Raw genomic sequence first — 24,769 nt, 5'->3', positions numbered from 1 at the left:
ACCTTTTACCACAAAAGCATGCTGTACACCATTCCATTGCTCCTTGTTTACTGTTAACTGAATGGCAAGACAATGCAAGCAGCAGTCTATGTATCATTCAGTGCCATTTGCCTCGCAGTGTTGCCACAACACATTCCAAAATTTCCCGTTCTTTTGACACCCTGTATTTCAAAGATTGTTTGCAGAATTAACTAGAATGCAAAGCTGTTAATGTGCCATGTATTTTTAATGTAATAATTTGTAATTAGAAGTTTGTATAAACATGCTTAAGGCTTTGTGTTTTTGCTGTATTATTAGCTAAGTACCTGTTTTATTGATGTTGCAGGCTGGTGCATTTCAACCATTTTTCCGCTCCCACTCTCATATTGATACAAAGCGTCGAGAGCCATGGTTGTTTGATGATGCAACACTGCACCACATTAGGGAAGCTTTGAACAAGCGCTATGCATTGCTTCCATACATTTACACCTTGTTTTTTGAACATGAAATTTCAGGGTTACCAGTCATGTGGCCATTGTGGCTGGAATTTCCATCTGAAACAGCTGTCTTTGCTGTAGACGATGAATATCTTCTAGGTGAGATTCAGTTCAATTTTCTATTTGATTAATAGAATTTTGAAAATATACACCAGCTTGTGTTGTTCTAACCATACTTGAAAATGGTTTCATAAAACTGTCATAACTGCCAAATATTTTACCATAAAACATTAAACTCTCTAAGGCAGATGTGGAAAACCAAGGAGTTTGTGACCCATATTGTTGTTGCAAATGTGTTGGAAGATAAATTTCATTTTCCTGGAGTGGATGAAAACACACATGAAAATGTAAATCAGAGTAACTGGACAGTTATTTGAACTTCCTATGTTCAGAAATAAGAGTCCAGTGTTATGCAGAGCAGCACTTTGCTCAGTTGTTTATTTACTGCAAAAATTAGTTACTATTAGTAATGTGTGGAAGACAGATATGACATGTTGTGTCGATGTCTTCATTTTGCTGTGGAGGCAGAAAAATTTCTGTAATACTGCACGTCTATCCTTTCCTATCACCAGTTATTTATCCATTGACTCATACTAGCCTTTCATTTGGTCAGACTAAATGACGCTTGAATAGTACCTGCAAAAAAGATAAATTGAGGATAAACTTACTTTAGATACTAAGAATTTTTTGTGGGCCTGTGTTTACAAATGCAGATCAATCTTGGAATAAAGTAGATACATGCAGAAGAGGGTTGAAAGATAGGGATTAAGATAGCAAGTGAAATGAAGAATATAAAATTACATTAATACTGAAATAAAGCATAAAATTCAGTAATTGAAAACACTATGTGCACCATATGGCCTGTGTAGTTCCTGTTCTTCACTCTATTCTCGTGTTCCTACTTTCTTTGTGTTGTGTCATGCCTGTTCGTCAAATACAGGGTGCTAGGAAAACTGCTTTCTCGGATCGCTAGACAACAATTCAAGCAAATTGTATTAATGAAGTTTATTACAGAAAATAAATGACAGTACTTAACTTTGAGCATTTACAATGATGGGTTGCAAGTAAATGACAACAGACAAATAAGAAGTCTCATCAGTATAGACAATGCCTAATACAAGTGAAATTGTACAGTTCCTAAGTCACTGCTGTAGCACTCGTAAATGGCTAGTCTTCAACTGGGCTGTGGCCAGGCGGAGCAGCGCTTATGTTCTCTTCACCTAGAGGCTGCTGCTATTTCGGTGTTGTCTTAAAGAGGGGTCGGTCAGCGTACGATTGGCTGATGTTGTCTCGCGGCCCTCTCCGCTCTAATAACATTCTTGACTGACGTGCCAGTGCTCGACGTTACGCCAGAACATCTCCCCCCTCCCCAAAGTGACAGACCATCATAGTATAGGGAGCTTGCAGGGTAGGGTCAGGCAGGAGTATGGACATTGTGTTAGACCAGAAGCTGTGGATGCAAGAGACGTCAGGCTTCTGGTCGTACCCTGCCATCCAGCCTTCGCTCTGGCGGAAATGTGCCCCGGAAAATACCAGAACAATACGCATCCACCTCCTGAGGCCCATAACCAGACGTAGATGGCATTGGGTTCTGCGGTGTGGGCAGGTCCAGCTCCATTGGTAGGACGAATGCCGGCGGAGGCAGTGAAGGCTCTGTCTCCATGGGGTCGTTCCGTGATGTTGTGATGACACCCTCTGGCAGCTGCTGTGGCTGCGCTGTCCTCGGGATCTGTGAATGTGGGTTAAGTGACACAGAAGGATCACTGTGCACATGGCAGTGATGAATTTACAAAATTGTTAAGACTTTCGTGGCCACTTGTTGACAAACTGCCTATTGGCTTCTGTCTCGGGTTCTTCGGGCAACGTTCATCTAATGATATTTCTGATGTTTCGCCAGCACGAGTGGCTGGCATTGTCAAAGCTTCACCCTCCATTGCCGGTGGTGAATTGGAGCTGAGCTTGCAGGCACAGACTATACGTACCTGGCGCGCTAATGTCCGAGGGCTTCTCCGCGGTCATTTCCGGTGCGGTTCTCCTCTTGCTACCTGCGACGTTCATTCACTGCAGTACGGGAAGACAGGATCCGTTTACCTTAAGGCTTTCCTCTTTCTTGTTCAAACTGTTCGCGTGTTTTTGTATTTCTACAGCCTCTCTGAACAAGCGCGTGTGATAATGTTTCTCTACAGCCAGAACTTCCGTGTCGGCGAATTTTATTACGTGGTCGGTCTCATTCAGTGCGTGCTCTGCCACGGCCGATTTCTCCACCTGCCCCAACCTGCAATGTCGCATATGCTCTTTGATCCTGGTGTTGATGGATCGTCCAGTCATTCCGACATAAACTTTTCCGCATGTGCATGGTATACGGTATATTCCCAACATTACAAGGTTGGGGCAGGTGAAGAAATCGTCCGTGGCAGAGCACGCACTGAATGAAACTGACCACGTAATAAAATTCGCCGACACGGAAGTTCTGGCTGTAGAGAAGCATTATCACACGCGCTTTTTCAGAGAAGCTGTAGAAATACAAAAACACGCGAACAGTTTGAACAAGAAAGAGGAAAGCCTTAAGGTAAACGGATCCTGGCTTCCTGTACTGCAGCGAACGACCGTCTCAGGTAGCAAGAGGAGAACAGCACCGGAAATGACCGCGGAGAAGCCCTCGGACGTTAGCGCGCCAGGTACATATAGTCTGCGCCCGTGAGCTCTGCTCCAGTTCACCACCGGCAATGGAGGGTGAAGCTTTGACAATGCCAGCCACTCGTGCTGGTGAAACGTCAGAAATATCATTAGATGAACGTCGGCCGAAGAACCCGAGACAGAAGCCAATAGGCAGTTTGTCAACAACTGGCCACGAAAGTCTTAACAATTTTGTATTATGCCTTTACGGGGAGGAGATTGTACCGACGCCTTGACCAACGACGGAAGAAGAAAGCGCGACTGATGTCCTCTCTCGCCTTTCTGTCACGGTGCCGAGATGAATGTGCTACACCGAAGTTCTTGAGATGTAAGCGCCTATTCACGACCACCCAAGCACATCGTATCTACGACAGAATGGAATGAGCTTTTCTTCGTGAGCGAATACATACAACACGGGGAGACTTGGCAAGAACGTATCAGGAGCTTCTGGACATTTTCTATCAACTAAGTAGCAGAATGCATCGAGACGACTGGGACAAGATCGACAGCATCACTCACAGGAGCATGCAGAACGAACTCGAGCGCTGCACCGAGCGACAGAAGAAAAAGTTTGAAAGATGCCGGAAGCAGACCGACAAGGCGATTCCTGACATGTCACACACAGTGGTCAACCTCACTGAACGACAATTGACCGAAGAGGAAGTGTCTGTTCTTCAAACAGGAGGGAATTTCGCTATCACCCCGAGAACTATTCCTATGGCGGATATCATTGCCAACACCGAAGCAGCCATTCGGACCCTTCCTTGTGAAAGGGCAGAGGAAATACGCACAGAAACAGCCAGGATACTGCGCCGAGCAAAACCACCAGCTTGCAACCTGAAGAAAGAAGAGGTACAAGCCATTAAGAATCTCAACGCTGACAAGAATATATTGGTACTGCCTGCCGATAAGGGGAATGCGACCGTTGTAATGAAGACCGAAGACCATGAGCAAAAGATCCGAGACCTATTAGATCCGACGATGCACCGAAAACTAAGCGCAGTTCTGACGCAGCATATCACACAGAATACGAATCTATTAATCAAGGCGTCTTCTTTGCGGACGGACATACAGAGAAACCTGCGCAACACAGAAGCCCTACCATCTCGGCTGTGTGGATTACTCAAGATCCATAAGAACAACATTCCACTGAGACCGATCGTTAGCGCTCCTGGATCACCGACACATAAATTGGCAAAACACTTGGCCTCTCTGCTCCAGCTACACGTGGGGAAGACCGACACATACATTAAGGACTCAGGACATTTCATTGAGAAGCTGAAGAAACTGAAACTTACACCAAACGACATCTTGGTCAGTTTTGATGTTGTTTCGTTATTTACGAAAGTGCCACTCAGTGACGCTCTGGAGCACATCGGTTCCATTTTCCTGCAGGACATCAGAAAGCTCTTCCATGCATGTCTCACCACGAGCTATTTCACGTGGAATGGCGATTTCTACGAACAGCTAGAAGGCGTCGCCATGGGTAGTCCTCTCAGTCCAGTGGTGGCCAACTTCTTCATGGAACAATTCGAAGCACAGGCACTGGACTCGACGACTTGCAAACCTAAGGTGTGGTACAGGTACGTCGATGATACTTTCGTGGTGTGGAGCCATGGTGAAGAACAGCTCGGTGACTTCCTAAGACACTTGAACAGCCTCCATGCCAACATAACATTTACCATGGAAGTAGAAAAGGACAAGAAACTGCCATTTATAGATGTGCTGGTCACAAGGGACGGCGAAAACCTGGGACACAGCGTGTATCGAAAACTGACACACATGGACCGATACCTGCACAAACTGTCAAACCACCACCCGAGCCAGAAAAGAGGCATGATTAGTACGCTCGTAACGAGAGCAGGACGAATATGTGAGCCGCAACACCTCAGACGAGAAATGCAATACCTGGAAACTGTCTTGAGGAGCAATGGGTACTCCACAAATTATATTAAAAGTGTAACAGAGCCAAACACTCGGCGAAGTAAGGAACCAGAAAAATAAATGTCGGGTACAGCCTTTCTGCCATACATTCCAAGAGTGACGGACAGAATCGGCCATATATTGCGCAAACATGGTGTAAAGACGATTTTCAAACCGACAAGGAAGATCAAAGAGTGTCTTAGATCGGCGAAGGAGAAAAGAGACCCACTTGCAATGTCGGGAATATACCGTATACCATGCACATGCGGAAAAGTTTGTCGGAATGACTGGACGATCCATCAACACCAGGATCAAAGAGCATAAGCGACATTGCAGGTTGGGGCAGGTGGAGAAATCGGCCGTGGCAGAGCACGCACTGAATGAGACCGACCACGTAATAAAATTCGCCGACACGGAAGTTCTGGCTGTAGAGAAGCATTATCACAGCACTTGTTCAGAGAGGCTGTAGAAATACAAAAACACGCGAACAGTTTGAACAAGAAAGAGGAAAGCCTTAAGGTAAACGGGTCCTGGCTTCCCGTACTGCAGCGAACGACCGTCGCAGGTTGCAAGAGGAGAACCCCACCGGAAATGACCGCGGAGAAGCCCTCGGACGTTGGTGCGCCGGGTACATATAGTCTGCGGCCGCGAGCTCGGCTCCAGTTCACCACCGGCAATGGAGGGTGAAGCTTTGACAATGCCAGCCACTCGTGCTGGCGAAACGTCAGAAATATCATTAGATGAACGTCGGCCGAAGAACCCGAGACAGAAACCAATAGGCAGTTGTCAATGATGAATTTGTTAGTGATGTCGGTGCTGCATCCTGTCTGGGCCTGAAATGAGATACATGCATGTGTGAAGTCGATGGAGGATCTCGCCTCGGCCCACCATCTGCTGTTGCTTAAAAGTGTGAAAAACACAATATCATGCGACGCGAAAAGATACTTGCAGCCTTCCTTTGGCACTGGATGCGGAGGAGGGTGGAGCTATGGAGCAGTGTCTGATGGCGGCGGCTGTGAATTAATTCAGCCAGCAATGGTCCATCTCGTGGATGCAAACGATAGGAGGCAAGAAACACTTGCGGTGCTTGATCCCTGTTGGGTGCGGTGCAAAGTTTGGCCATCTGCTGTGTGAAGGTTCTAAAAAAAATGTTATGCTTTGCCGTTTGATTGTGGATGGACCAGTGCACTAGTTAGATGCTGTATGCCATTGCATTCACAGAATGTTTCAAATTCATTTGACATAAACTTAGGGCCATTGTCCGACACTGATTTCTGGCAAATCTTCGAGGCAAAAATAGTGTACAGCACCTGAATTGTGCTTTGTGACATTGTTGAGTTTATTGGCACAGCAAAAGGAAACTTACTATAAGAGTCTACCCCAATTAACCAACGAATGTTCCAAAAGGATCCTGCAAAGTCTACGTGCACACATTGCCATGGTGATTGCAACATAAGCCAAGCAGAGAATTTTTGTGGCGGAGCGGAATGATTTTCCGCACATGCATGACACTGTGATGTCATCTGTTCTATTTGGGTGTCCATACCTTGCCAAGTATAGTGTTGATGTGCTAACTGTTTCGTATGAACAATCCCCCCAGTGTCCTTAGTGAAGTAACTGCAACACTTATTTTTGCAAAGCCTTAGGGATCAACACGTGACTTTCCACTGTCATTTTGAACAAGAGTCACACCTTGCTGTATAGCGAGGCTATACCGATGTGCAAAGTATCAGTGCACAACTGAGTTCTTTACGCTATGCAATGAGTGAGGCCAAGATATGCAAATGTATTTTAGCAAAATGTTCAAATTTGAAACAGCTTCCATGGCCTGTGTAATTTTCCAATAGTTCAGAGGAAAAGATTGTAGAAATTCAGAATCCTGATCATCAATGTGACAACAAGATACAGCAGAAGCGTCAAAGTCTGTATCAGAGCCAATTGGAAGACATGAAAGTGTGTCCGCATTACCATATTGAGCCTTCAGATGTTACACAATCTCATACTGATATTGAGACAGCAATTCTCAATTTGTGAATGGTTACACTGAGCTTTGGACAACACTTTTGATGCGAAAGCAATAGGCCTGTCTTTATAACCAGTGGTGTGTGAAAGCATTGCCCCGATTCCGTAAGAGGAAGCGCAGGATGTATATGCTCCAGGACAACTGGGAAATCTGGGAAAAACTTGGGAATTTTTTCATCTGGGAGAAAACTGGGAAAAACCCGGGAATTTTTAAGTGTTCCAGAATTTTTTATTCTCTTAGTTTTCAGTTAAATTTTTTGTAGTTTTTGCCAGTAAGAACTGATACTCTAACATAGAATTTTGATTTAGCTCATTACTGCAATATAATGCTGCAGCAGTAAAACATAAATGAGAAAAAAAAATAGATAAAACTTAAGTTGCAAAGGAAATGTACCATTTACAGCAACAAAACACAGTGCACACACTGTGCATGCGCAGTTGAGTTACGTATGAGCAGTACCTTACACGCAGAGCAGTCTGAGTTGTAGTGGGATGAGGGGTAGTCTCCATGTGAACGATGTTTACGTTTAGTGATTTTGCTTTTTCCTCTTGGTTTACAGCTCTCAAGAACAAAATGGATTTCTGTGGCAGGGAGCTATAAAGAGAATTAAAATATTCACATAATTATGAGAGGCTAAAATATGTTATTTGTTTTCTGATGTTATTAGATTTCTAGGATTTTGGCAATTGGCTATTAATTATCTTGCTGAACAACTAAGTTATTCTTGTCGATTTACTATAAAAGTTGGACTTAATTAATCTTTTCCACAGAGGCAGTCAATATATTTGAAATACTATTGGCTAGTGTCAGCTGTGTGCGAAATTTCAAGTGCATGTTGTTATCTTTGGGGACGTATGGCATTGTGCCATAATAAAGAACTAAACATGAGATAATACAGTACTGGTACTCTAAGAAAATTTGCATTCCAAAAACCACACTGAAAAGTTGAATATCATCTTGGGGCCTACTCCTTTGTGAATCTGGACATACAAATGTTCTCTTCAAGTCAAATTATTTGTTTTAGTTTGATTTACGAAATTCCGATGCTCGAAGTATCCGTTGATGTCCTGTTTCATTTATCACATAATGCCATATATGTACACACATACAGGCTACCAACATCATCGTAGCTGTGCATGCACAGTAACACTATTTTCTGGTGCTTTCTGACAACTGCTGAAACGAATTCTGACAGGTCGCGGGAAAATATTGCAATTGGTTGTTTGAAAAGCGTTACTTTCAAACCACATTTTACTGTACATAATATGAGTTATGTCAATTGTGTGAATGTGCTTTGAATTTTTTAAACCACAGAGCGTTTGATTTTAATTTAAAGCTTAACCCTTTGAGGACCAGCCACTTAGAAGAATTTCGAATTTCGAACCCAGAAGACCAGACATTTGCATCATTACTTTAAATTTTGCTGACACATTTGTGTGATGTATCGAAATGTAACACACGCAAAAAGACAAATGTTACATGTGAAAGCTTAGCTTTTCTTGTAGCTACACTGTGTACATTAATTTAAACCATTAACTTTACCTATTTGAGTGTTTGCGCTACTTAACAGTGATGTTGCTATAGGCTGACTACATCACATGTCCTATGCTCTGAATTATTATGTTTACATGCGACACGTCTTCTGAAAGACGAAAACAGAATTTCGGAAAATGTTTTTCACTATCGTGTTTACACTTTAAGGTGTGAAATGGATTCGTCAGCGCGGTTAAGTACAGCACCTGGAAAACAGCTGTTACAGTTTCTGATTTAGTCAGTATAATCGCTATTTCACTTCAACTAGACTAGTTGTAGATAGTTAGTCTAACATTCCTACTTATCATTCACTTTACAAAAATCTACTCCGTCCACATTACCCGCAATTTTTTAAAAATAAGGCGGAACCTGATAGCCCAAGCACATTTTAAAAGAGGTTGTGTTTACATGGGAGCGAAAATTGATTGCAGGATTGGAAAACCAGCAACCAGAAGCGGATTTCCAGAACGGCGTTTGAAATGTTTACAGGACCACCCAGGAGCGGTACTGGGAGACCGGTTTACGAAATCCAGTTTTGGGAGTCCCATGTAAACGCGATGAATATCTGCTATCATCGGCTAGTGAGATCACGTGACATGAGCTATGATTGGCTTACAAAAACGCTTTGTGATCACAATTTCAATGCTTTAGAAACAAACGTTCTGTCGTTTGGTGGAATTTGACTATATATTTTCATAATACAAAAATATGCAGCGTACATGTTGCTGCACATCAAAGATCTTTCCAAAACACATTTTTTCTTCTGGGGTTCATTTCTTAAAGTGCCAGGAGGTTCTATGCCGGTGTATAAAACCTTAACCATTCAAAGGATTGCTAAGTTTTATGATCCCAAGGGAAAGTATATTGTCACTTAACATGGAAAAAGCATATTTTCACCCAGGAGAAAGTGTATTTTGTAACCCGGAAATCTGGGAAACACCCTGGAATTTTTTTCCTTGTCCGCATATACACCCTGAAGCGTCAACGTGCAACACAACTGGTTTTTGAGGATCAAAATGATCTAAGCAGCAATCACTGAGCAATGCATCTTTTTAGTTTGTGAAAAGCTTCTTGACACACATCTGTCCAGACAAAGGGAACATGTGCAGCATTCGGTATGAACCGAATGTAAGAGTTCATTTCCCCTAAAAATAACTGCAATTGTGTGACATTGCAAGGAACTGGCAAATGACATATGGCGAACAAATGCAAATGAAGATGATGTACACCTTGACTGTTGATGACGTGACATAGATACTGCAACTCAGGTTTAAAAAAGAAATCACACTTGTCCAGTCTGCACTTTAGTCCTGCATCAGATAATACACGAAACAAAGCATGCAAATTTGCAATATGTTCTTCAGGTTTATGACCTGCTATGACAATATCATCCAAATAGTTTGAACAGTTTGGTGCTTGAGCAATCAGCTGTTCCAAAGTTCATTGGAAAATTGTGGGTGCAGAAGCACTGCCAAAAGGCAAACGCAAATATTTAAACAAGCCCAAATGAGTATTTACAGCACACACTTTTTGAGATTCTTCATCTAGTGGGATTTGAGGATATTCATCACAGAAATCGATTTTTCAAAAGTAACAACCAGCACCTAATCTGTCCACGAGATCCTCTGGGTGTAGCAATGAGTAAGTATCAGTCACAGTTTGTGTTTTTTTTACTGTAGACTTAAAGTCAATAAAGAGGCAAATGTGACCTTGAAGGTTTGTGGAGAAAAGCCAGTGGACTTCGCCATTGACTAGATTGTATGGGCCCAATAGCTCCGCTATCTTGCAATTCTTGAAGTTCGGCAGTGACTTTGTCCTGTAATGTAATGAGAACAGTTCTGGCCCATCAAAATTTCGGCTGAGCATTGTGTTTGATAGTGATATGTGCAACAAAATTGTTAGCCTTGCCTAAATCTTCAGATAAAAGTTCTGGGAATTCTTTCAGGAAGCTAGCAACACTGTCTTTTGCATTGAATGTGGACTCTGACAATACATTGTCCTGAATGTTAAAGCCAAACAAATCAAATGAATCAAGGTCAAATATGTTCTCACAAGGAAGTGATTGTAGCACAGTGAAAGTTACTGTGCACGTATGCGAGTGATATGTGGCAGGCAATTTGCCAAGTACGGGAATGTCTTGTCCATTATAAGCCGTCAGGTGCATGCTAGTTTTAGACAGATGTGAGGAACCTAACAGTTCTTATGTGTTAAGATTCAGCAGTGTAACAGAGGCACTCGTGTCCAACTGAAATTTCACACATTTTCCACAAAGAAGCTAATGAGCAAAAATTTTGTTGGACTGGCATAGCACTGAAGAAAATGTTCGCTTGCTGGTTTTGCTAATGCCCGCAGCAGGCTCTGAATACACTGCATTAATTACAAGGGCCTTGTTACGAAATTTTTGTGAGTGGGCAGAATTCTTACGTTTGTTCCGATGCAAACATGCGGATGGTACATGTCCTTTCATGACACAAGCATAACATAACATGGGCAGTCTTGGCATTTGTGTCGTGAATAGCACCAAGGGCATGACTTAATTCCAATCGCCTGTCTAAAGAGCTGTTTGCTCAGTGTGACGCGCATGAGCTGCCGCTGCCTAATGGGCTGGTCGCTAACAAGGGACTCAACCCGACAAATTGCTTGCTGCTCAAACTTATCGGCCTACACAGCACCAGATTCATACTGTTCTAGTATTTGCACTACATGCTGAAATGATGGGTCGGACTGTTTCAAAATCTGTTCTCTGAATCTGACATCAGTTACATTGTACACAATCTCATCATGCAACATCACATCTGAATACAAAGCACCACAAGCACATTTGCATTTGCATGTCCTCGTCATACCCTGAAAATCTATTACACACGATAAGTTTGTTCTGACCGTTTCTTGCAATTAAAGAATTGACACCTAGCTGCTACCACATTCACTTGTTGGTCATAATAGTTAGCGAATGCACAACCTGATCATACGGAAGTTCACTCAGGTTTGTGTTAGGAAATAGCTTCTGAATGATTCTGAACACTGCTCTTCCTACCATGGACAAGAAATAGGGAAGTTTCACTGTACCTGGCACATTGTGAGCAATTACATGGGCTTCAAACAGTTGCAACCACTAGAGCAATTCTTCTTCTAGTTCATGGAACTGGTGAAAAGGCAGTACAGCACTTGGAGCTGCTGTAGGTGGCTGCTGTACTACTGCTTTCATTTGATTCGCCAGGAGCTGTTGTACTGTACTGAGTAGAGATGCAATCTCTTGCGTCTGCAGCTGAAACATCTGTATGAGGTGTGTTGCATCTATCTCTTGCAGCTGAGGCACCTGTGTGTGTGTATGTGTGGGAGGGGGGATTGGGGTTGGTGAAGTGGGTTGCTCATATTTGAAAATACAAAGGCAATAAACAGACAAGGCAAGCAGAAAAAATAAGTACAAAAGTAAAGAAAATTTCTGCAATGCCCACTTGAAAACACTGATTAGCAAAAATACTACAAGAGATGGTTAAAGCAAGTAAACACACCCCTGCAAAGAGAAGCAAATGTAGAATTAATGCGCCAGCAAAACTCAAGAGAAAATTTCTGGCAGCCAGGCTTAGGGTGTTGCTATGGAATCCTTTGACCACCTCGTTGCCAATGTTGTGTCCGACCCACTTGTCTAATATGGGGTGGCTAAGAAACCTGATTTCTCGAATTGCTAGACAACAGTTCAAGCAAATCACATTAATGAAGTTTATTACAGAAAATAAATGACAGTACTTAACTTTGAGCATTTACAATGATGGGTTGCAAGCAAATGTTGTTGTTGCTGTTGTGGTCTTCAGTCCTGAGACTGGTTTGATTCAGCTCTCCATGCTACTCTATCCTGTGCAAGCTTCATCATCTCCCAGTACTTACTACAACCTACATCCTTCTGAATCTGCTTAGCGTATCTTGGTCTCCTCCTATGATTTTTACCCTCCACGCTGTCCTCCAATACTAAATTTGTGATCCCTTGATGCCTCAGAATATGTCCTACTGACTGGTCCCTTCTTCTAGTCAAGTTGTGCCACAAACTCCTCCCCAATTCTCTTCAATACCTGCTCATTAGTATCCCATCTAATCTTCAGCATTCTTCTGTAGCACCTAATTTCGAAAGCTTCTGTACTCTTCTTGTCCAAACTATTTATTGTCCATGTTTCATTTCTGTACATGGCTACACTCCATACAAATACTTTCAGAAACGACTTCCTGACATTTAAATCTATACATGATGTTAACAAATTTCTCTTCTTCAGAAACGCTTTCCTTGCCATTGCCAGTCTACAAGCAAGCAAATGGCGACAGACAAATTGGAAATCTCATCAGTATAGAAAATGCCTAATACAAGTGAAATTATACAGTTCCTAAGTCATTGCTGTAGATCTCATAGACAGCTAGTCTTCAACTGGGCTGCGGCCAGGCAGAACGGTTCTTATGTTCTCAACACCTAGAGGCTGCTGCTGTTTCAGCGTTGTCTTAAAGAGGGGTCGGTCAGTGTACTATTGGCTGATGTCGTCTCGCAGCCCTCTTGGCTCTTAACACTCTTGACTGTCAAGCTTGCGCTTGACATTACGCCGGAACACTTTGTATGTTGTAATCAATTGTATTCTATAGTTTTTACTTTGTTTTCTGTTATTATAAGTGTGAGCACTACTGTATGTGGAAGAAGGCTGCTTTGCCTGTATTTCTTCCTAGTTTTCTGTTCTTTCTGGGCCATTGCTGATACAGTTGTGTGTCCACTTGTTCATTCACACCTTCCCTTTTATTACAAAATGTTATAAACTCACAAAATAGCTGACAGAAGTTTACGCATTGCTAATCCAAAGCTTCTTTCCTGACCAGTTCACGTCATTGAACCATTTAACTGCTAAAGATGCTGTACAGTAGTGTTCCAGAAATCATACAAATGAGTAGTCACCATAAGCTATTTTACAGGTGACTCTCTGCTTGTTCATCCTGTAACAAGTCCTGGGGCTACAGAAGTGACAGTGTACCACCCAGGCGTGTCAGAAATTTGGTATGATGTGGATACTTACCAGAAATTTGAAGGTGGAAAGCATACAAAAATTCCAGTCACCATTGACAAGGTAAAACAAAATTGGTACACTACATGAAACCTTTACTCATGATATAACTTCGTTGTTTTGCCACTATAGATGTAGTTATTTTCCTCATGATGTTGAATACTACGTCACTGTTCTTATTTATTTTTACTTGTTTGCCTGGTGACTAGATACCTGTGTATCAACGAGGAGGGAAAATCGTTCCAAAGAAAGAAAGAATAAGGAGGGCATCAACATTGACTTTAAATGATCCATTTACATTGTATGTGGCACTGAATCAAAATGTGAGTATTGAATGTAACATAGATCTTTATTGATTTTTATTTATGATTGCAAAAAAGACTAAGACCGCAAAGGGAAACAGTATTTTCAGTGTCATCCTTGAACTACTAAATTATCAGCTTTTTGTTATTTATATAATTAATTATGTGTTGTGAATAATTGGCAATCTGTTTATTCTGATTGATGCATGAAAACTGTGAAGGAAAAATTGTTTGCCACTTTGTAACTGTTGCAGTACATTGTGCTAAACTGAAAATAAAAACGATATGAAAGTTCAAAGAAATTGCAGCTATCTTGCTGTTTATGCCAGTGCAGACTTCATTTTAAACATGTTATCTTACAGCCTGTGTTTCTTCAGAAGTTAGCTCCCTGCCACCGTTGGATAAGCAGTTGCCAGCAGCAAGTCGTATACTCCTAGCTCACTTATTTGTTACATAGTTTAATTCTTAATTTCTTTGCGTGTTTTTGGGTACTTGCATTGTTTAATTCATAACTTACGGGCGTATTATAGTATTTGAGAGTTGTAGCATCGCGCTTTAGTGTTTACTTCATAGATTCCAACTTAAATTGCGTGTGAGTTTTGTATAGGAGGTGTAATTTCGAGTTTTAGGTACTGTAATCGTAAATTCAAGCAGATTGTAGCGCAGTCGTTAGGCATTTGTACAGGTTAGTTCGTACATTCTTTGCGTGTTTCCCTTGCGTTTTTTAGGCACCGACTCGTGTTTCAGTAACTGTTGTTCAACATCGATTAGAATGGACAGGGACTGTGATTGCTGTGTTCGGATGAGGGCTGAGTTGGCATCCCTTCGCTCACAGCTGCAAGCGGCGCTGACTTCGGTCGTGCAGCTTGAGGCTGTTGCCAATGGGCACCACTGTGGGAAGCCGGGCTTGGGTATCACGGGGATGGCAACCTCGTCCCGTCTGTCCCCAGATCGGTCTGCCGCTGTGGTTGCCCCGGTTGCTGCCTGCAATGGGGCTGAGCTCTCGCCTGTGGTTGATTGGGAGGTCGTTCCAAGACGTGGTAGGCAGCGAAAGACGTCCCCGGAGGCTGATCACAAAGCCTCCCCGGTGCGTCTGACAAACAGGTTTCAGGCACTGTCTCTGGCTGAGCCAGATGCAGCTGCCTGCCCTGTTACAGAGGATCATTCTCAGCCTTCAAGGTCCGGGCAATCGCAGAGGGTGGGCTTATTGGTAGTTAGGAGCCCCAATTTTAGGCGCGTAATGGGGCCCCTTAGGGATATGGTGGCTAAGGAGGGGAAGAAATCCAGTGTGCACTCCGTGTGCATTCCGGGTGGAGTCATTCCTGATGTGGAAGGGGTCCTTCTGGATGCCATGAAGAGGACAGGGTGCAGCCAGCTGCAGGTGGTGGCACGTGTCGGCACTAATGACGTGTGTCGCTTTGGATCTGAGGAAATTCTCTCTGGATTCCAGCGGCTATCTGATTTGGTGAAGGCTGCAGGTCTTGCTTACGAGATGAAGGCAGAGCTCACCATCTGCAGCATCGTTGACAGAACCGACTGCGGACCTTTGCTGCAGAGCCGGGTGGAGGGTCTGAATCAGGGGCTCAGATGGTTTTGCGACCGTGTTGGCTGCAGATTCCTTGACTTGTGCCATAGGGTGGTGGGGTTTCGTGTTCCGCTGAATAGGTCAGGAGTTCACTACACTCAGCTGGCGGCTACACAGGTAGCGGAGGCTGTGTGGCGTGGACTGGGCGGTTTTTTAGGTTAGAAGGCCTCGGGAAAGTACGGGGTGGGCTGCAATCTCAAAGGGTGCATGGCAAATACAGGACGTGCTTGGATCAAGGAACAGTCGGAATTGTAGTTGTAAATTGTTGTTGTTGTGCTGGGAAAGTACCTGAGCTTCAAGCGCTAATAGAAAGCACAGAAGCTGAAATCGTTATAGGTACAGAAAGCTGGCTAAAGCCTGAAATAAGTTCTGCAGAAATTTTTACGAAGTCTCAGACGGTTTTCAGGAAAGATAGATTAGGCAGAATTGGTGGTGGAGTGTTTGTGTCTGTCAGTAGTGGTTTATCTTGTAGTGAAGTCGAAGTAGATTATTTCGAGCAGTTAGTCCACGAACCCACGCGAATTGTAAATGGTTGCGAAAACACGCTTGACCTCTTAGCCACAAACAATCCAGAGCTAATAGAGAGCATCAGGACTGATACAGGAATTAGTGATCACAAGGTCGTTGTAGCTAGGCTCAATACTGTTTCTTACAAATCCACCAGAAACAAACGCAAAACAATTTTATTTAAAAAAGCGGATAAAGTGTCACTAGAAGCCTTCCTAAGAGACAATCTCCATTCCTTCCGAACTAACTACACAAATGTAGACGAGATGTGGCTCATATTAAAAAATATAGTAGCAACAGCAATTGAGAGATTCATACCTCATAAATTGGTAAGAGATGGAACTGATCCCCCATGGTACACAAAACAGGTCCGAACGCTGTTGCAGAGGCAACGGAAAAAGCATGCTAAGTTCAGAAGAACGTGAAATCCCGAAGATTGGCTAAAATTTACAGACGCGCGAAATTTGGCACGGACTTCAATGCGAGATGCCTTTAATAGGTTCCACAACGAAACATTGTCTTGAAATTTGGTAGAAAATCCGAAGAAATTCTGGTCGTATGTAAAGTACACAAGCGGCAAGACACAGTGCCGATGGTACTGTTACCGACTACTGTGCCCTTAAAGCTGAGTTCTTGAACGCAGTTTTCCGAAATTCCTTCACCAGGGAAGATGAATGGAATATTCCAGAATTTGAAACACAAACAGCTGCTAGCATGAGTTTCTTAGAAGTAGATACCTTAGAGGTTGCGAAGCAACTCAAATCGCTTGATACGGGAAAGTCTTCCGGTCCAGATTGTATACCGATTAGGTTCCTTTCAGATTACGCTGATACAATAGCTCCCTACTTAGCAATCATATACAACCGCTCGCTGACCGATAGATCTGTACCTAAAGGTCGCAGCAGTTTTTAAGAAGGGTAGTAGGAGTAATCCATCGAACTACAGACCTATATCATTGACATCGGTTTGCAGTAGGGTTTTGGAGCATATACTGTATTCAAACATTGTGAATCACCTTGAAGGGAACGATCTATTGATATGTAATCAGCATGGTTTCAGAAAAAATCATTCTTGTGCAACGCAGCTAGCTCTTTATTCGCACGAAGTAATGGCCGCTATTGACAGGGGATCTCAGGTTGATTCCGTGTGCGAAGTAATGGCCGCTATTGACAGGGGATCTCAGGTTGATTCCGTATTTCTGGATTTCCGGAAAGCTTTTGACACCGTTTCTCACACGTGACTTCTAATCAAGCTGCGGGCCTATGGGGTATCGTCTCAATTGTGCAACTGGATTCGTGATTTCCTGTCAGGAAGGTCGCAGTTCGTAGTAATAGACGGCAAATCATCAAGTAAAACTGAAGTGATATCATGTGTTCCCCAAGGAAGCGTCCTGGCACCTCTGCTGTTCCTGATATATATAAATGACCTGGGTGACAATCTGAGCAGTTCTCTTAGGTTGTTCGCAGATGATGCTGTAATTTACCGTCTAGTAAGGTCATCCGAAGACCAGTATCAGTTGCAAGCGATTTAGGAAAGATTGCTATATGGTGTGGCAGGTGGCAGTTGACGCTAAATAACGAAAAGTGTGAGGTGATCCACATGAGTTCCAAAAGAAATCCGTTGGAATTCGATTACTAGATAAAAGTACAATTCTCAAGGCTGTCAATTCAACTAAGTACCTGGGTGTTAAAATTACGAACAACTTCAGTTGGAAAGACCACATAGATAATATTGTGGGGAAGGTGAGCCAAAGTTTGCGTTTCATTGGCAGGACACTTAGAAGATGCAACAAGTCCACTAAAGAGACAGCTTACACTACACTCGTTCGTTCTCTGTTAGAATATTGCTGCGCGGTGTGGGATCCTTACCAGGTGGGATTGACGGAGGACATCAAAAGGGTGCAAAAAAGGGCAGTTTGTTTTGTATTATCGCGTAATAGGGGAGAGAGTGTGGCAGATATGATACGCGAGTTGGGATGGAAGTCATTAAAGCAAAGACGTTTTTCGTCGCGGCGAGATCTATTTACAAAATTTCAGTCACCAACTTTCTCTTCCGAATGCGAAAATATTTTGTTGAGCCCAACCTACATAGGTAGGAATGATCATCAAAATAAAATAAGAGAAATCAGAGCTCAAACAGAAAGGTTTAGGTGTTCGTTTTTCCCGCGCACTGTTGGGGAGTGGAATGGTAGAGAGATAGTATGATTGTGGTTCGATGAACCCTCTGCCAAGCACTTAAATGTGAGTTGCAGAGTAGTCATGTAGATGTAGATGTAGCTAGGGCTCTTTATGTGGTACTATGTTTCTTCTTTTCATGGTCTCACTAAAATGTGAAGCGTGTTCAATTGCATTGAAATTTTTGGTCTAATTTCAGATACAAATTAGTGTTTCCATACACGATATACCAAATTTTAAAGTTTTATAACTTAAGCAATATCTTTTTTAAATCATTATAACAGTTTCTGTGCTACACAGGGATAATAGATCTTAATTTCCCCACAGCCCACTCCTTTCGCCATCCATAGATAAAATCGCTCTTCCAAAAAACTAATTAAAAGCCAATAGAAATAGCACTCTTTCATTGGTGACAAATGTGTAATATACCAAGTCCATCTAAAATTTTATGCAATTTTGTACTGAGCTGACAATTAACTTTGACTATAAGCCTGCTCTAAACAGTTCAACCATTAAGCATCATTTTCCACAACACCAGTAAATGTATTTCCCATGTATCTCCCCCCCCCCCCTACCCCCCTACCCCCCTTTGAAATGCCAATCCCATGTTATGTTATTTCAGATCTGTCTCATATTCAAAATTTACAATGTAAGAAAAGACAGATCAGTACTAACCATAAGTATTACACATTAAATTGCAGACTGGTACAATTAGAGACATTTACACGCAAGCTGTAAGCCACAGCCTTCATCAGAAAAAGGGAAACACAGACCGTACATATGACTGCCAATTCCGGCAGCTCGAGCCAGAATGCATTTTGGCGTGAGCTGCCATAATTGGCAGTCATGTTTGCATGAGGTTTGCTTGCTTGTGTGAATGGATGGTGTGTATTTATCTTTTTCCAATAAAGACTGTGACCGAAAATTTATGTGTAAGTGACCTTTTAATTGTGTCTGTCTGCAATGTAACATGTAATCTTTACGGTAAGCAGCAATCTGTCTTTTCCTACATTATTGATATTCTTACCTGGAGGCTCCATTGTTTCATATTCAGAATTCATAATTGCCTGGAAAATTATAATTACACTGACTACTGCTACTGTTACACTGAGTAAATTCCACATTATACAACCTTAGACTATTTGCCTTTTCTATAGTTTTTTTTTAATGTTTTGTTAGGATGTCTCCTTTGTCCACATAATGCTGTAGGCATGTTCTAAACATTTAGTAATGCTGGACATAATTCCCTGAGATGATCTACCTGTAGTGCAACCATTTTATTATCTTAAAAAATTTGTATTCCATGAGGTGACGTCTGGGCACTGAATACGTTGAACAGCAGCAACAAGTGTATTCTGTTCAGTCAGTGTTACCTGAAATTTTAATTCGGTAACTGGTTCTAGAGGATGAAAGCCTTTAATTTACTGATTAACTTTCATTGCCATAATCCCTGACACCTTGGAAGCTTGTCCAGCAACAGTTGTAGTATACCATAGATCGGGTCTTTAATACAAATTTTTGTGGTGCAATGCAGATGTGGGAGATTATACAGTAAGAGCCTACAGTTACTAAAATCCCAGAGATCAGTAGTTCGTAGTAAATGTAGACCCTGATTTCCTTAAAACTGCTATATTTAACTGAATTGTATTTGATCCTGTAGAATTACAGTGTGTTCAGCAAGTGCATGTGTAATATAGGACACATTAACAACAGAAGACATTCAAAATCGTTTATTTCCAAAGAATCAACCATTTTGAATTATACACTCTGGCACACAATTAGTTATTAAGAACAATATATACAAATTTAATTTAATGTGTGCTCTTTACCAGTGTAAAATTCCTTTTCCAGCAAATAGTCTTGGAGTTTTTATGGAAAGTTGGTGTCTTGTATACCATCATATAGGGTTTTGGGTAAGCTTCTTAATAACTTGATTTCTGGGTTCCGAGTCAATCAGAGTCTGGAACTGTGGACAATTTTTGAATTGTCTCCAGTCGTGACAAAAGTAGACAGTCATGTTGACAAAAGTAAAGTCATGTTGTGCAAATACTTTGTAGTAGTAGTGTGTTTGGAGATAAACATCTACATATATACTCTACAAACCACCTAGTGGTGTGTGAGGGAGGGTACTTTAGTACCACTAACTGATCATCCCCACCCCTTCCCCCCCTTCCCCTGTTCCATTTGTGAATGGTGCTTGGAAAGAATGATGGTTGGTAAACCTCTTTGTTAACAAACCTAATTTCTTGAATGTTCTCATTGTCATTATTTTGTGAGACATGTGGGAGAAAGTAATATGCTATCTGACTCTTCCCAGAACATACTGTCTCAGAATTTCAGTTGTAAATATCTCTGTGATGCATGCCTTTCTTGTAGGGTAGAACAAACAAATAGGCTCAATTGCAGGTGCAGTAAATGACAGGATTTTGGGAAACTGGTGTTTGTTGGGAAAAGAGATTGCCTATGAAACAACTAAGGGAACAAGTACCATTGAGCGTATGCCAAGAAAGATGTTTGCAGGTTTGTTTCATTGACGGTGGGGTGCAACAAAAATAATGATAAGTCATAACTAAAAGACACTTAAGTAAAGAGACCAAATTTTGTGAGAACCTGCCGAGACAATGCAAAAGAACCAGATCTGGTAGAAACTGTGAATATTCTTCAGCCTCGCCTCCTCGGTATTTGTCTTATGGAGATTGCGTTTCACATCTGATCCATGAGTGGAATGGAAAGAAACTTTTATAGATGGTCCAACAAAAATACACTTTAGCGTATATCTGAGATAGTCATCAAGTTCTGCATATTGCTAGAGGATCCAGAACACATTGGTACAGTCTGTTTCCACTTTCATCTCAGGGCTGTCTCTTTTGTTTTGGCACCTTTACTGGTATGCTAGAGTTCTGTGCAACAAACATTTCAATGTTTACCAGTATCACAGACTTGTGCTTACAAGCAAACAAAAAATTAATTATCAACAAAATAATCAATTTTCAGTTTTTGAAAATATTATGTAACTGGGTAGATCGAAAATCTATGCCCCAAGTGGCAGCAGGAGAACACACACACACACACACACACACACACACACACACACACACACACAGATTAACAAAATTTGCAAGGTTTCAGAGCCAGTGGCTCCTTTTTCAGGCAGAAGAGTTGAGGGGCAACGAAGAAGAATGAAGGAAAACGACTGGCATTGTTTAGGAAATAGGGATAGTTTTGAAAAGTTGTCCAGAATCCTGGGCTAGGGGAGGTTTACTGGATAGGTTGAAAAGGAAAGATTGTTAGGAATAAACTGAGCAGGATTTGAAAACTTGAGAGTCTAGAACAGTCAGAGAGCATAATAAGCAACACAGAGGTTACTGATAAAACATTATGTAAGAGTTAATAAGAACAAAAAGCCAAGTGCATGGTGGAGTGTGGAGGGAAAATAGACAGGCAAAAAATATATAGAAAACTAAAAGAGAATAATGAAAGGAATAGTTACTAAGAAGAAATGCTGAGACCGAAGAAATTAATGTAAATTAAGGCCAGGTGGCATTGTAATGCCAGTAACTATCTGTTGAGTTCTGAGAACTTAGTGTCTGGGGAAGAATCCAGATGGCACATATGATGAAACAGGCACGAGGTCACAACTGTTGTGTTGTAGAGTGAGCTCTGCAACAGGATGTTGTGTGTTGCCAGTATATACCCTCTGTCTATATTCATTCATCCTGACTGATAATGTGATGCTAGTCATACCAATATAGAAGGCCGAATACTGTTTACATAACAGCTGGTACACAACATTCATCATTCCACTAGTGGCTCTGCCTTTGATAATGTATGTGTTACCAGCAACAAGTCTGATATAGGTAGTGGCAGGAGGGTGCATAGGACGAGTCCCACAGCAGAGACAGACACAGGGGTAGGAGCCATAGGATAGAGAAATGGGTGGAGGAGGAGTATAAGGTCTGACATGGATGGGTCTTGCATCTCTCTCATTGTACAAAATCTGCAGTTACCTGCCTCTCTTGTTTCCGTGGATGGTGTCATCTTCCAAGCCTGTTTCAAACTGTACAATAACAAGCCAGACTTCACCACAAAAAGCTATCCAATCTTATGCTAAACTACCTCAACAGTGGTGTTTTCCTTCCAACTTCTTTTCAGCTCCCGAAACAGCCACACCATCAACCACCATTCTCTCCTACAAACTGAGGTTGGCCAACATTCTTAACATTCCCTAGCCTTCAACACTGACTCTGAGAGCAATGGTAACTCATGATCACAAGAGCCAGCCACATCAGTATAGTGTTCTCAACCTTTCATCTAAGGCACTTGTACTTCCTGAATAACCTGGGGGAGGGGGTCTTATTTTCAGCCCTAAACATACATTTCTGGTTTGGTGAAGGACCTGTTCTCTTCACATGTAGTGTCAACTGGAAACATCCCTTTGCAACCCAAACCCAGAACCTTTTCAACAGCAAATCTGACAGTGAACCTTGCCTTAAACAGTTCTAACCATGATTCCAAATTGACCCACCACCACTACCTCAAAATCACCCCTTACAAGTCTTACAAGAAATTCGTAACATCTGGCATTGCTTCACATCCCTTTCTCAGGTCCCTACAACATGATCCTAGCCTATCCTCTGCAGAACTCTGGGCTCTTTGTCCCTTAAAAATTTATGATTCCATTATTATCAGCTGAGCGGACAAGGGATCTACACCAGCTGTCTGACAACTCATTGTACAGGATCTGCCATAAAGATTGCATCCCTATGATACAGAAAGATCTAAAGTCCCTCCTTAAAATGCCAGGCTTCTCACAAGAACTAACAGCTCAATCCATAGAACTTATTATCCCACCCAAACATCTCCACCTTTTACTTTCTTCCTAAGATCCACCAACCCATTTACCCTACCTGTCCCATAGTTGCTGGCTTCAGAGCACCCACCAAATGTATATCTGCCCATTTTGATCTACACCTGCAGTCTATAGTACAAAAATTTCCCTTCTGTATTAAAGACGCCAACCATTTATTAGTTTGTTTGAATCTGTGCCTGTCCCACTCCCATCACACACTTTGCTTCCCAATTGAAGGAACCTCCCTTTATACCAACATCCCCCATGTACTGCTGCTGAACATTACCACCACCAATGCCCACTTGATTCCAAACATATGACATCCTTCTTGGTCACAGTAATCAATTTCATACTTGCCAGCAGCTACCTTATCTTTGGTGGGGAGACATACAAACATATCAGGGGCATGGCTGTGGGAATCAGGACAGTTCCTTCTATACCAAACTGTTCTTGGGTCTCTCTGAGGACGATTTCATGTTATCCAAAAGCCTTCAGGCACAGGTTTGGTTTAGATACAATGATGACATCTTTCCATATCGACTCAGGTGAGACTAACGTGTTAAAATTTGTGGAATCTCGACATACTTTCTCCCAGTTAAATTTCACACTGCCCTATTCCGAATACCATGGCATGTTCCTTGATGTTGCCCTCGGTCTCACAGAGGGTCAGCTACACATTTCTGTTTTTATTAAATATACTGACAAACAGCAGTTCTCATATTTTGACAGTTGCCATCCTTTCAATGTCAAACATTCCCTCCCGTACAACCTTTGCACTTGGGGCAAATGTATTTGTTCAGATCCCACCAGCCTAGTTCAAAAGGAGATTTCCCAGACCATCACATTCAATCCTGGTACTGCTGATCTCTCCTTAAAACAACTTAGTACATCTTGTCACTCAGTGTTATCCTGGTCCCAGGCAAATTGAGCAAATCAGTTTATTCTTTTGCCATTAGGTGTGGTCTAAGGTGGACACTATTTGTTCTGGGCAGTTCTTGAGACCCCCCCTCCCCCCAAAAAATGTTTTTTGTGAAAAGTACCAGTTTTGGGGATGGCCCCTTCCCTTCTATAATTTCTATTCATGGCAAATTGTAAAACTTTTTACCTTATGTTCATAAGGTGATATCCTAAAAGAAGTTTGAAACTTTTTTTGGCATCATTACTCATTACCATGATACAGAGGTTCAAAGTTACCATACTTACGCCGCAAAAACATATCCACTCTGAGGCATAAATATAGGTTTAACTAATGTATTGGACACATGGCAAGGGTTCCGAGGTTACCGAACTATAATTTTAGTTGTCATTTTTTCACCAACAAAACTGTGACATGCTGTGTCTATATAATGGGCACTTCACACCTACACAGGCTGTCTTGACCTGGAAATTATTGAACGGTGCCAACTCATGGTATAAGTAACTTACAAAAAATTATTTTATCACATGAAATTCAGACATTGCAATTTTACTGCATGCTCTAGTTGTGGCCTAAAAATGTTGTGCATTTGAATATAAAGTAGTGTAAAGTTAACTTGCATTGGATGGGAGTCCTGTGCTCACTTTAATCTAGAAGCTGCTTATATTTTGTGGCATGGTCACTTCGGACTGTACTTCTGTGGTACTGCTTTAATTTTTTTCTTTTTTATTCCTCAAGGTGGTGGATTATTTTTTTAATTTAGTGTAGG

General features: G+C 42.0%; 1 protein-coding gene and 1 long non-coding RNA gene across 2 annotated transcripts in view; one reads left to right on the top strand and one right to left on the bottom strand.

Annotated features, from left to right (window-relative positions):
- Positions 1-24,769, top strand: part of LOC126236903 (neutral alpha-glucosidase AB) — a 126,790-nt gene that overhangs the window by 93,276 nt on the left and 8,745 nt on the right. Inside the window, exons 12-14 of the mRNA XM_049946552.1 lie at positions 326-575; positions 13,579-13,730; positions 13,877-13,990. Of these exons, the coding sequence (XP_049802509.1) occupies positions 326-575; positions 13,579-13,730; positions 13,877-13,990 (516 nt within the window). The remainder of the gene's footprint in view (positions 1-325; positions 576-13,578; positions 13,731-13,876; positions 13,991-24,769) is intronic.
- Positions 7,573-24,769, bottom strand: part of LOC126236905 (uncharacterized) — an 80,653-nt gene continuing 63,456 nt past the window's right edge. The window contains exon 3 of the long non-coding RNA XR_007545001.1: positions 7,573-7,692. This is a non-coding gene — a long non-coding RNA (uncharacterized LOC126236905). The remainder of the gene's footprint in view (positions 7,693-24,769) is intronic.

The sequence above is a fragment of the Schistocerca nitens genome, chromosome 2 (assembly GCF_023898315.1).
Source record: "Schistocerca nitens isolate TAMUIC-IGC-003100 chromosome 2, iqSchNite1.1, whole genome shotgun sequence".
Classification (NCBI taxonomy): domain Eukaryota; kingdom Metazoa; phylum Arthropoda; class Insecta; order Orthoptera; family Acrididae; genus Schistocerca; species Schistocerca nitens.
This window is presented reverse-complemented; position numbering and strand designations above follow the sequence as displayed.